This window comes from Pecten maximus, chromosome 4 (assembly GCF_902652985.1).
Source record: "Pecten maximus chromosome 4, xPecMax1.1, whole genome shotgun sequence".
Classification (NCBI taxonomy): Eukaryota; Metazoa; Mollusca; class Bivalvia; order Pectinida; family Pectinidae; genus Pecten; species Pecten maximus.
Genome location: NC_047018.1, coordinates 43,315,224 through 43,329,715, shown reverse-complemented (window position 1 = coordinate 43,329,715; position 14,492 = coordinate 43,315,224). Strand labels below are relative to the sequence as shown.

The following is a 14,492-nucleotide window of genomic DNA, read 5'->3' as shown; positions in this document are numbered from 1 at the left end:
ACGTGAAGATTCCTTGTGCCATAACCTTGGTATGTGAAGATTCCTCGTGTCATTACCTTGGTATGTGAAGATTCCTCGTGCGTCACTGGCTGTTTAGTTAAAAACACAAATCCTTGAATTCCTTAACCATTGATGACAATGGATTCTTCATATGATGACGACTGGTTTCAAAAATCTTATTTCGAATCATCCTGTGGTGACAATGACATCGACATTCTGTATCAACGATACCTTGAGTGTGGTTTGGACCTCAACGACAAGTACTCAACGCCTTCAAATGGTATCGACAGTAGTAAGATAATTTACTCGTTTGCGTCCAGTCAAAAAACACCCGATTCAAAATATATCGAACTGTGTAAATCGCAGCCAAACAGATATAAGCGATGTTCTCTCGAAATTCTTGATGTTCTCGAGGCCGTGTGTACGCCACTCGACGAGGATCACTATCCCCCGGAACATATTTACATTTCCGGGAGATCGAAATGTGGCCAGGCCTTCAATGAGGATATTGTTGTCGTCGAAATTCTAGAAAACTCCACAAGCAACATGCCAGGCAGTTCGGTACATAGAAAAGAGGGAAAAGTTATGACCGTTGTGGAAAGAATAAGATATGACGAAATTGATAATCCGGTATTTGTTTGTACTGCAGCCGAAATGGATAGAAAGACGATGTTACCAGCGTGCAAAACTGTTCCAAAGATACGCATCAGGAATTATCGCGTCATGAGGGAAAGGAAAAATGAAGAAAAATATTTGATAGAAACATACAATTACAACGAACTCGAAGGTTCTTTGACATTCAAGAATTTTTTTAAAATCACACCGGACAAAAGAGAAAACCTAAGTTTTCTTGTTGCCTTTCTAAGATGGGACACAGACTGCCAGTACCCTATAGGCGCAGTCATAGGAGTAGTCGATGCTGATAGTTCGAATGCCCTACGTTTAGCCGAAATCCAGCACATGATTCCTTCCTTCTATACAGAAGAAACTGTGCGAGCGGTTGATCATGTCTTGCAAAATGAAGTTGAAAGTGGGCCACCTTCTAATGTTGACGATTCATTCGTGTTTACCATCGATAAAAAGCACACAAGAGCAATGGACGATGGTTTTAGCATTGAGGTTATTGAAAATGCTGAAGACTCTGAAGAAATTGTATACAGAGTGGGTGTTCATGTGGCTAACGTCTGTAGACTTGTGCAAAAAGATGGCCCCATTGATCTAGAGGCCAAGAAAAGATGTCAGACAAACTACGCTGGTATGGGAGCAAGGCCTTGTCACATGCTACCGGAACCTTTGAGTACATATTTTTTAAGTCTTATACAAGGCGAGCCCCGACATGTTCTGTCTCTTTATTTTGAAATTAACAAAGATGGGGAGGTACAGAAGTATCCCGAACCAGGGAGTGTGAAACGATGTGTGATCATTCCAAAAAAGAACCTTTGTTATGAAGAAGTACAGGATGTCTTGTTAAGAGGCGATAGTATGAATGTCCCTGGTTTATCAGAAAAGTTGAAAAATTTGTTCGGTCTTGCAACAAAACTCAGACTTCATCGCCTGCAGGATGCCCATTATGCCTTCCCTGGAAATGCTTTGCTGGGAACAGACGAAGACAATGATATCGCCATTCACGAAGCTCACTACCTTGTTGAAGAATTCATGATTCTGACCAACAGAGCGATCGCTCATATGTTAAAACGTGTTTATCCTAACCACATACCTCTGCGCACTCATGACTACCCAGACCATCAGCATACATCTATGTGGTTGGAGGAACAAGGCGGCATTGCAAATATCATCATGAGTCTACAAGATCGTGATCTACCAAACACTGACGCAACCTTAGAACCTCTTATTATTGGATTTGAAAACGGTATGAGAAACGGAAATTGTCGCGTACCGATTGACCGACGAATTTGGAAAAAACTTCTTGTTGCTTATCAGATAATGATAATAGAAAGCTGAAAATTCTTCTGAGAACGGACGACCACCACCCAAAGCAATGCGTCGCATTGCAGAAATGGTATTTATTTCAACGCAAAGCGATATATACTCGTTTTCGCTCGCAGAATGGCAACCATTTTGGTTTGAGAATAGGAGCTTATACGACAGGAACATCTCCCATCAGGAAATACATAGATTTGGTCATTCAAAGGCTACTTCTTGCCTCAATTGATAGCTCACCGAATCCACCATATACTCTGAAGGAAATAGATGACATATGTGTTCGGTCAAACAAGAGAATGCAAAGAGGAGATAGATTTAACCATCAGTATCGAGCGTATGTGCAAGCTGCTCATCTAAAGGCGTCGAACTCAATCAAGGTGTCGGCTATCGTCGTTGGATTGCCAGGTCAGACGACAGTTGAACTGATGATTCTTGGATACAATCTCACAGAGGAACCCTTTCATTTGCGGTTTAACTTGTTAGGCATGTGTTCCCAGCCGAAGCTACACCCAACTCACGGCAAAATAAGAAAAGTTGTTGCCAAGTGGAATAAACGCATTTACGATAAAGATCGTATTTCTTTTCATGACAGAAAGGAAATCGAGAAATGCTGTTTTACTATTGATCCCAATGGTAATTCAGTCTTCGTGCGGTACGTGGACTGGGTGTCTGTGTTAAGTGCATCAATTGATGACACATCGGCCGATTCTGAGCAGTTACGTGATGCTTTTAGAAGAATGGAACCACAAATTGGTAACATTAATGACACTGAAAATGATGGGATTATTTATGCTTCTGACGTATGCTCTGAAGTTAGACGACACGAGTATATGCTTAAACATCTGTGTTCCTTCCAAAGAGCTTTGGAAATTGGACAGACATTAACTGTACAAATTGAAGCTCAACCAAAACATGGTTCTCTCGTTCCAAATATTCAACTGGTATATGTCACAGAAACGGTCGCATTTTGCCTTCCACACGCGGTAGATCCGATTGGCTGTCTTTCGAGATACACAACAATACCTGCGAAGTTAACCTATAGGGATGAAGCGGATTACGTCCGGATTTGGACACCGATACTGGAAATGGAAGAAGCCACAAACATCGTACGAAATGAAAATTCTCCTCTTGTTAAAAATGTACCAGTGACATTTCATACAAAGATGTCAGGGACATTCACTATGAATTCAAGATTTTGTAAAGAAAGGAACATTGATTTGGGGTTTTATGAAGTGTCAGAGGACGATGATAACGGAGAGGAAGACGATGGCGTTGAAAATGATGAAGATGATGTTGACTTCAGATCGGTTGTGTGTAGCGATTTTCTTTGTATTCGTTTTACTTTGCCTGTTACAAATCTCTGCAAAACCAAGGAAGCTAGTTCAACAAGCAAACATGATGGAAAAACAGACATCATGGACAATACCGACACGATAGAGACGTACGACTGGGTGGGCCACGGCCGAACAACGAAGATCAGACGGCTAGGCAAAACGGTCACCGCAAGGTATGAAATTGGATTTAGTCTGCACCAGAGTCCAGATATACCCTCTATTGGAGAATATCTATGTACATTGGAATTGCTCACAAAGTCAAATGTGCACAGGTTAGTTATATATATATATATATATATATATATTATATAAGTATTTGTATAGTGTAAACTCATTGGTTAAAATCTGTTCGTTAATAAAGCGTTGAAATAATTTTCAAATATATTAAAGAAACACTATCCTTGAGAGGCAGAAAGGAATAAAATTATATTATTTTTCTTTTTAATAAATACATGTTTGCATTTGTAAAAATCATAATATTTATTTTAATTTTCATTTTTAATTACCTCAATTTTTTTGTCTTTTTTTTTCATGCTGTGATGCTGAGATATGCATATGTCGTATTTCCAAACTCGGTACACATATTTAGTTATTCATTGTAGCTCTTATGTTCTTATTTATATATCTAACATATGTGTATATATTTATTTTTGTCGTAAGAATAACACTACCGACCTAATATTTACTGTATTATTTTAAATTTTCGACGTAAACTTTCTTGCTTAGTACCTGTAATTTATTGTTTACGTACCAATTATGTTTTCTGATTATTTTGTTTTTATTTCTCTAAAGGCGAGCAGAAAAAACTATTAAAAAGCTCTGGGATGCGACAGAGTTAGCAAAAGCTATAGCACTTGGAAGACCAATCCCAAACTTAGGCAAGTACTTTAATAAAATGTAGTGAAAGGTCGACGACATCGCTTATTGCGTCTGATAATTTTATCAACATTTAGAAACGAAATCTATTCAAATCAAACATTGCATGCAAAATTATACTTACTTGCCTTAAAAAGTGTCATTCTTTTTTGCAACTTCACTAATTAGACAGAAAATGTTCATTACACTACTTTAACTCCGACTAGATTACTCGTACAGCAATGGATAAAGACGATGCAAAAGAAGTTTGCGTCCCATATTCAGAAGTTGCGTTTGTTCTCGAGATAACACTATAACTTTTGGAGTCTTTTTTTATTAAATGGAATATGCAACCGGTAATCTTTGTTTCTGATTGGTTAACATATCGTGGATTATCATATATTACTACTAAACTATTAACTTTATTTAGACATAAAAAATAAAAAAAAAATTCGTAAATTTTATTCAGTTTTTTAGTGCAATACAAAGAAACAACAGTCCCACACACTCGCGTACATATCTACACTGAGTACATAAAACTTATCTACTGTACATTTAATCACACGAAAACAAATACAAATTTCATTAAGATATACTCCTCTCATAATTAGCAATGATGTTTTCGATATGCACATGATGTAACCTTTTACTCTGCATGAAATTACAGGGGGCGGTAGCCGAGTTGTTAAGGTGTCCCGACACTTTATCACTAGCCCTCCACTTCTGGGTTGCGGGTTCGAAACCTACGTGGGGCGGTTGCCAGGTATTGACCGTAGGCCGTTGGTTTTTCTCCGGGTACTCCGGCTTTCATCCACCTCAAAAACCTGACACGTCCTTAAATAACCCTGGCTGTTAATAGGAAGTTTAACAAAACAAACAAACAAACAAAAACATGACATTAGAATGATGACAAATATTTTGAAGTGAGTATAATATCATTACAGATACGCCCTATCATGATGCCATCAGGAGGCTTCCAAGAGACGTCAGCGAGCCAACTGTTCACATTCCAAAGAACAATACAATGCAACAAGTGGCAATTACTGCTGCCTTGAAATCGTCATTCAGCTTGATACAAGGGCCACCCGGTATGTCGTATATTCTTGTCTTAATAGATAATTTAGTTTGGTCGATAGTTTTGTATTCTATATATCAACTTGGATTCCTTCTGTCTTCTGCTACACAGAAGATGCTCTTATCTTTCTATTTTTACATCCTGTGGTATTCCTATATTGATTCTAGTGCATTAGGTCGCTTTTTAGTTTTGTCTTTTTCATGTTGAAGACGTATGATTGTATTTGAATGCAAGAATCCTTTATATTTTCAGGTACTGGAAAGACATTTACCGGTATCAAACTGATATACCTATTTCACCAACTCAACAAGATGACAGAAGAAACTGGAGAGAGAAGACAAATACTATACTGTGGACCGTCAAACAAATCGGTTGATCTCGTCGCAAGTAAGTTTTTGAAATACAAATGTTCTTTTTTCACCTTTTTTTTTTTTTATTTCCGTACCATATTTGATATACACATACTGTGAATGTTTTTTTCATAATCGCTAAGATCATTATTTTCAATGTAGTTGAACGATAATTACTATTTTTTCTTCTGCTGATATGGGAGGTGAAGCTGTCTTTCGTTTCGTTTCGGTCTATGTGTGGTCTGTATCGTCTTATCCTTTTCAACGTGGATACTGATTTGGTGATTGCATGTCTGGATTTGGTGTACATATTTCTTTTCTAGTTCTCTATACAGAAGGTTATTACTAGGTAAGGGTACGCTGTAACGTTCATTTTATCATTTGTTATTAAAAAAGCTCTTCACCTACTGGAAATATTTGAAAGGGAATACTGAATTATCAGTTAGGTGCCGTAATAGTTAAGTCGGTCACAGTGCCGGCCACGTCCTAGGTGAAGATCCGAGGTGCGTGGTTCGACGTCCTGTACGCGTGCAGGTTAGTGTTAATTGGGAAGCTGAGAAACGGGTCGGATTGTGCTGTGGTGCTGGATGGCATGAGGCCGCCCCCTCCCCCATCCCGGTAGTAAGTTATTCAGTGACGTATTCGCCAGCTACTGCAAGGAGATCCCGCCTCAAAATGACAATACTAGCCAGTATTTATAGATCAATATAGTTAAGCTGGCAGAAAATCGGGCAATCCTATGAAGGAGCGACGAAAGAAAACGCTTGTTGTGTCTCATTTCATATCGTAAGACGCGTCCAGCAGGACCAGGAGTACTTCTTTCGAGAACATTGGGAGACCCAGCATAACACCCGCTGTATTCTACTGTCTATTGATTTTGACGTTTCGTATTAGATGACTAAAACTTGGCTGTTGTTTTCTTCATTTTGTGTTTATCTTTCTTTCCTATCCTGTCTAATATTTCTTTTTGTATTTTGTTTTCATCTGGTGGTGTCTCCATAATAAAATTATCACTTTCTTAATTCCGTTAATCACCTTTCTGTTTAGAATGGATGAAAGAAAAGTTCATGAACTGTCCTAAGGCACCTCACATGGTGCGGTTCTACAGTCAAACTTACGAATGTGTGGATTTCCCCGTCCCAGGTCGAATAGAATCATCCAGACGTTCTCTAAGAAATGCAAAACCGGACCCTTACTTTAAGGAGAACGATGTCGCCGTGCATCATTTGATACGAAAAGAGCACGGATCATATGCCGTCGAACTGACAGATAAAGACCGCAAGTTCAAAAATCAAAAATACAGCGTTACATTCAATGATGTCGAGGCGTATTTCAAAACATTAAGCAAGGCAACAGTAGAAGAACTAGAACGCTGTGACGTCATATTTTGCACAACAGCTATGGCTGCCAACCCGAAACTGTTGGAAGCGACAAAGGGAAGACTTTATCAGTGCATCATAGACGAATCCGGGATGTGTACCGAGCCGGAAACGATGGTACCCATCATAGCTACCGAGGCGAAGCAGGTCGTTCTGATAGGAGACCACAAACAGCTTCAACCAATAATAATGTCCAGAGCTGCCAAGGAACTTGGACTTGACATTTCACTGTTTGAGAGATACGCCAAGCGTAAAAAGCACTTGACGATGTTGAAACAACAATACCGCATGGTAATTGATAATATAATGCATAATGAATTCTGTTATTCTGTTAATTTTTTCTTTCAAAACTTTTAAAAAGACCGTCATTTTCTGGATATTTTAGATATTATATGCCAACAAAGTTTTGCATTTTGCAGCATTGTCCATATCTATTAGCTTTAGTGTCTTTGCAGTTCCTGCAGCTGTCATGACGTTAACTTTTTGTCGTTGTGATAGAGCGCATTCTCCTATTTAATCTTTTTCTATAAATTTGTATATCTATACACTATTGATCTGATATCTTATAAATCGTGTTAAATTTTTCACCTCCAATTTACGACTTTATTAGCGATTGTATTTACTTTATATGAAGTGTATATTGTTTAAGGACGAGAGACACAAATCTAACATAGTTAACACCTTAGTACCTTGATCCATTTATCCAATCAGATAAGATCCTTTCATCCATCGTAACTTGGGCCTTTGATTCAACGAAATAGTTTGCTATAAGCAATTCAATCGTATGTTTATGTATGCATGCTAATATATTTTTATCTTTTGTTGTTTACAATAGAATCCCATGATTTGTTCCTTTCCATCTAAACAATTTTACAACGAGGAGTTGTCGACGGACCAGACATACACATCAGGCTGGCTAGTGGATCGTCCACTAAAACTCTGGAAGAACAACAGTCCCAGAGACCATATTCCGATTGCTTTCCTCCATGTTGAAGGAACAGAGGCCACTTTAGAGGTTTCCACGGAAGAAGGAAACGAAAAGTCAAAGAGCAACTTAGAAGAAGCAAAACAAGTTGTAGGTATTCTTGTTGGTCAGTGACGTTGTTATGGATTATACAGAAGTAAACCTGTCAATCCGTCGTCAGTCCACCTGCTCGTTCTGTATATAGCGATCGGCCTTCATTGCCCTGTTTGTAGGGTAAGGTTTATTTGCCCGAGGGAGAGATGCTGCCCAAGGGTAAATAACCCTTCATATACCATGCTAATTGGGCCATCAGTTATATATTATACCGAAAAGTAATAATAAAGGATGATATTTAAAAAGAATTTCGAGCCACAAATATGTTTTTTTTTCATAAACCCCTGTGATCAAAGTCACTCGATGGAAACGATTCGAAGTCTAGGTATTATAACCTGTACCTGACTCCTTTAGAAACTTTCGAAAACAGTTGGCCGGTTTATTTGTTGAAATTTTCGTGTTCTGATCATTCTTGTTTTGAGAATTTTATCTATTTTTACTTCTTCGACTGCACGAAAAAAAGTTTGTGTTTCTGTTCGTCTGCCATCTGTAAACCCCAGTGATATATGGAGTTTTATTTCCCTCACAAAAGGGATATGCAATTTTTTATATCTAAGCCACGTGACGAGTTTCAATTGATCCCTGATCCTGTTACAAACATTAGGTAAAATAATAATGCATATGCCACATATGACGCATGGAGATAATCTTTTGCAGCATCAAAAAGGTAGTTTGCAACTGAATTACTCTCTAGTTTTAAGGTTAAAAAAAAAATATATATATTTTTTTTTTTAAGGTTAAGATCTTCACACATCTCGTAGAACAGGAACTTGTGGACAAGGCAAATATACGTATACTGTCACAATACAACGCCCAGAGACAACGCATCAACGATAAATTGTTGGGGAAAGGATATCGTGACGTCAGAGTGGATACCGTTGTGGCCAGTCAAGGTTTGTCTATTTAACTCATCGTTGCATTTGAAACTTAATACCGTTACATGCATACAAAAACAACATATTTCTTTCTTGATTATTTTGTTTTAGATTTAAATTTTGAATGCTTTCGATGAATTTGTTGATGCAGGCGGAGAGAGTGACTACATCATTTTAAGTACCGTCCGCTCTATGCCAAAGGTGTTGATTGAACATCGCCCAACTTTTGGTTGGCTTCTACGTCATCTCGGCTTCATCACAGATACACACCAAATCAATGTCGCTCTAACGCGGGCAAAAAAGGGACTCATCATCATTGGTAAGTACTTTGATGTACATGCTTGTTGAGTAAGGCAGATGTCGCTTGATACGCTAGTGTTATAAGGGAATGATATTGCACTGTCTTCAGTACCGTCACACAAGACAGGTAGTCATTATATACAGGGGACGTCTCAGACAGTCTAGACTGTACAACAAAACATTAACGGAACATGAATTAGATATAAAAGGATTGGTATTAGTATGGACATATTTCAATGCAGAATATCAATTTCATACCAAAACCTTTGTTTTTGTAAATTAGAATATAGAGGAATGGAATTCCCTTCAAGACATATTTTTAACCGCAACTGTGATAAATTTGAAACTTCACTGAGCTTCAATGGAACTAATAACCTCGGATCACTTCCCGATGGAGATTTTCGGCTACGCTCATTTGTTGTGACCGGCGAACCCCCTTTTGCCGGCGTGTGAATACATTTTGACATTGTTTACATTGATGACCTAGTTTTATGTTCCCTCAAACTTGAAAGCACTTTCATTTGTTTAATATATAACGGAATGCTTACAAATAAAGAAATATACATTAAAAAATTATATTGATTCGATTGAAACTTCATTCTGCGACAAATAGATTATGATTATTAAAGTTAACATTTCAAGGTGCATATGGAAATTAATTGATGATTTTTATTGAAGGAAACAAGCATCTACTTAGATGCGATAAGACATGGGAAAATTTGCTGAAATTCTACGAAGAGAAAGGGCGAGTGTTTGACATATTTCCACCGCCTTGAACTTGGACAGGGTCTAGTAGAAGCATTACTTGTACGTGATATACTCGGAAGGACCGTTAACAATAGGCGAAATAAATAGATGAAGTGTAATAATATCGATATGAGGCGATTAATTGTGAAAAAAAGACACGGGTCTTGAATTCTGAATATGTTGTGATAAAAAGTACGTGGAATTTGAGGATTACAAGCCCATTCCAACGTCGAGATGTCACTGGAACTTTTTTGAAAGGTGAATTTTGGCGTGTTTTGCAAATATTTCCTTTTCTGTGACTTTATCTAAGAATTGTGTCAAAACATAAAGATATTTTTTTCTTGTACATAGACTTGAAAAAAGACATATCTTACTTTTACCTAATGCGCAAGTGTTGAAATGGAACGGTTTCGTGTCATCACAATTATTATCAAATGATTTTTAATCCTTGTTTTGATATTTAAAGTGTATGCAGTCTTCCTGGAGTGTTTCTCTTGGAACCTGATACGTAATTACAATTTTTAATCAAGTGAAGAAACAGCTATCTAGACGGTAACCTAATAGATGATTTCTAATTCCTTCAGCGACAATCATCAACTGGATACAGTTCTGGATTTCTTGTTATGATTTGAATTTGACGTCACGTCAAGATTGTTAAAACATACTCTTACAGCAGAAGACAAAATATACGATTTTAAAGCATTACATTCAGGTGTTATAGATGTTATAAGTTCAGAACATTTTGTTAGGGTTGTCCTATACGTGGTTCTATACAGTTTCCATTCGAGTGTCCAGTGGGGCAGAAATATGCTTTGACACTGCTGAATTAAGATGTCCACGCTTCCACACGTGGGAAATGCTTCTACTGTACATTGGAAAGCAGACGTGGAAAATAAAGGCGTGCTAACCTGGATGTTAATCACCTTTGCACCTGTGATAAACATTGTAACATACCGAGGTTGTTTTTCGTTGAATTATTCAGGATAGTTTGCTAGATATCACAAACATTTTGCTGTTTGTTGTATGTACTGTAATGTATTATATGAATCAGTAGCTTTCTGTCATATTTTATACAGCATTTAGATGTTTATGTTAATATATGTTTTATTTTTTCACGTTTTTTTACTCGAATATTGTTTTTTTCGTGACATTGTGTATTTGTTAATGCTTCATCTTTCGCTAAGACAAAGGTATCGTTGCTGAACCGAATGCTTTAGTTTCGATGTTTCTCCAGTCGGAACTAGTTTAAGGGTATTAAATTTCGCACGACACCGGTAAACATAAGCATCAAACACTTTTTATGCATTTGTATTTTTGCGCTATATAATTATATAATATAAACAGCGAATATATAGCGAAATCACATCAATTGTGAATGGTTATCCATCATACAGTACAAAGTATAAATTTTTGATACTCGTACTTATTTGTTTCTTTGTGATTTGTGTGTGTTCCATTAACGACGTTACTTATTAATGAATGCTACATGCGTATACCATGATTAAATTTGCTTGGTAAACAGGATAAATATGTGAAGTTTTTGCGCGCATGATTTCGTTTTTATTTTTTGTTTTATATTTAAATCATTTTCCGGGGGTGATGTCCCTTTCATGATATCCTTATATTAGTGTTGATATAAGGACGGTTTGCATTTATGCTTTGATTTACGAATTTTACAACAATGCATTGGCTGTTTCATGTTTATGATAGGGTACAGTTTGCATTACAGTTCAGTTGTGTTTACATTATTTGTGTAATATATTACGAATATATAATTTGTTACAGATATTAAACATATGGCATTCCTATATCCCCAACCTGATTCCAGTTGTTCCTATTACTGGACCTACGACTACGCTGTTCCTAACCTCTACTTCTTTCCCCCCACTCATATGAACCATGTTTCTCTATATTCCATGTTCTATTTTTTGAGTAATTTCAGATTCACAAAAATGCGCCCATGCTCCCCAATCACCTAGTCTCTTTCCCGTGTGTTACTATCCCTCCGTGCCACGTTCTCCCTACCCGAGCCCCTGTATCATCAGACCCTTGTTCCCTTAAACATGCAGGTAGCTTATTTTACTTTTCATGTTTGACAATAGGCTATTTTTGGTCATGAATAAGTGTTCATATTTAACTTCTACCATACGATAACATACTAAGCATAGACAATATGAAGCTGGTGAGGTGCTCTTATTTTTTGAAGAATTTGTTTTTCTCTTTAGCAATGAACATATTGCTTAAGAGCTCCAATTGTTCGATAAATATATGATTATTTTTGAGATTATTCATACGCATAGAAAAAAACTATATTCAGCATTTAAGCGGATATCATGTATGATTAATGGATATTCAGCATTCAAGTGTACATCATGCATAATTAACACATAAAGCAACCATTTAACTATAAGCAAATCATCTTTTCGTAAGTCACAAGTGACTGTTGCTATTTATACTTTCCATTCATATATGAATGTCCCTTGAATTTTGTAGAGAAACGTTTTGATTGCAAAATCAGTAATTTAACAATTTTTTATTCTAAAAAATCAAGGAAAACTTATATCAGGTAAAGCATTCAGAAATTCAGTTACATTTTGTACCAAGAACGAAAATATATGTTGAATCGGGCAACTGACGCTAGCGAGGAGTTCCGAATGTACAATAAACGTCAAGCATAGTGCCTTAACCTAAACATTGACGTTCTTTGAACGTATTTCTTCGGACAAAATTATAGTTTTACATATTTAATTATCACATACGATTTTTTTCCTCGATATTTCCTTCAAATAAACTTAAATTCTTCAACCAAATTTGCTGATACAGTGTGATAACACAATTCAATGGTAAAATCGAAGATGTGTCAATGGTGGTGGGCCTATTTGGATTTAGCTGAAAATATAATCGCAAAGCTACAGTGTATAATGCAAGTACTTTGTTTAAGACAACAATTACAATGAAGATTATAATAATTTCATCTTTTATTACAGAATATCCCCCAAGATGAGAAATGTACGAATGGATTTTATTTACATTATCGGCCTTTGCTATTTCAATTCAATATCAAATAGCAACATATATAAATGAAGGAGTTACTTCGATATGACATTTGTATTTAGTAATATGTTTTTTATGTGTTTTTTTTTAAATTTTTGGTTTGTTTTCTATTCATAACGAAACTTACAAATGGATATGATGCGATAAGAAAATTTCAAATCAATACATATATTGAATATTTGAATTGATTGATAAACAATGCATTGATTGATAATATTGATAATTTCATTTGTAACAGTAATACTTCCTTTTACATAAGTTTCATCACAAATTGATCATCACTCTACTGATCTTATCTATCATACCCGATGGTCAGTTCTTGCCTGTCAAAAAAAATATAATAATAATGGTCCAAAAGTTTATACAGACAGAAAATGAACAACAGTAATTCAACCGAATTTTTATCCTTTATCTTTTGATCAGTTAAAGTTAAAGTTCTTTTTCAATATTAAAACATTGTATGTTCCATTTGGTACATGTAAATGTTTTAAAGTACAGAATATGGATTAAGTCATGAACAATCATGCATGTGAGTTGCCATAATGACGCAGTCATGTTCCTAAAATATTATATATTAAATACAGAATTGTAATTATTATCATGGGAATGGCAGCTGGAAACATTTATTTATGAGTAATCGCTGTCTTGATGATAATTTACATAATTCCATCAGAACACAGTGCATGTACATACATTTCAAAACAAGGTTAACAAGTATAGACGGCCTCATTTGCAGGTTCCGTTGTGTTTTCACATTTGTATCTTTATAAGACGAAGACTTAATAATTTTAAATTTTACAGAAATCACGCAAAAAAAATTTCTGTTGAAAATATATCTTAAAGCTATTTTCTGTCTGCAAAAGATTAAATGCACTCGAATGTATTTGATTGAAGATTAAAATGTTGATTGGATATGTGAGTAGATTGAATTTTGACTAAAAGTGATTGATTGACGAGTTGAAATGATGTAATAAAAAAAAAGAACTTATTCTCATTGTTTCTCGTTACTTGCTGTGAATCAATTGTTTTTCGTTTGGCTAAAATATATATAAAGATCTCCAGCTGAAGGTTGGTGCCCGAAATATTGAGGCAGTCAAAGCTGTGAGGAACCTTGGTATACACTTTGGTAGCTATCTGAACATTGAGAAACAGGTAAACACTATCGCAAGTTCCTGTTATTACCAAATCAGAAACATTGTGTGTAATCGGCAGTTCATCACCAAAGATATATGCCAGTCATTGGTACATTCGCTTGTTACTTCTCGATTTGATTACGGTAATGCTTTGCTCTTTGGTTCATCTGATTAGCCGCCTGCAGAGGGTCCAGAACACTGCATCACGCCTGATTTCCCGTATTGGAAACAGGGAGCACATCACACCAGTGAATTGGCTACCTGTGCGTTTCAGTACACAGTGCAATATTTTGATGTACACATACAAGGTAATACATGGATCTGCTCCGGGGTATTCAGAAGAACGTGTCGCTCTCTGCCAGCCTTCA

The 14,492-nt window shown here is 36.4% G+C and overlaps 1 protein-coding gene across 1 annotated transcript; it reads left to right on the top strand.

Moving 5' to 3' along the window:
- The first annotated feature begins 138 nt into the window (after nt 1-138).
- Nucleotides 139-13,979, top strand: LOC117326567 (helicase with zinc finger domain 2-like). Its single transcript, XM_033883325.1, is given in 10 exon segments — nt 139-1,954; nt 1,957-3,550; nt 4,071-4,156; nt 5,078-5,221; nt 5,461-5,595; nt 6,606-7,228; nt 7,773-8,012; nt 8,752-8,908; nt 9,042-9,209; nt 9,869-13,979. Coding segments are annotated over 10 exon segments (5,061 nt in total). The 3' UTR covers nt 9,967-13,979.
- The last annotated feature ends 513 nt before the right edge of the window (nt 13,980-14,492 follow it).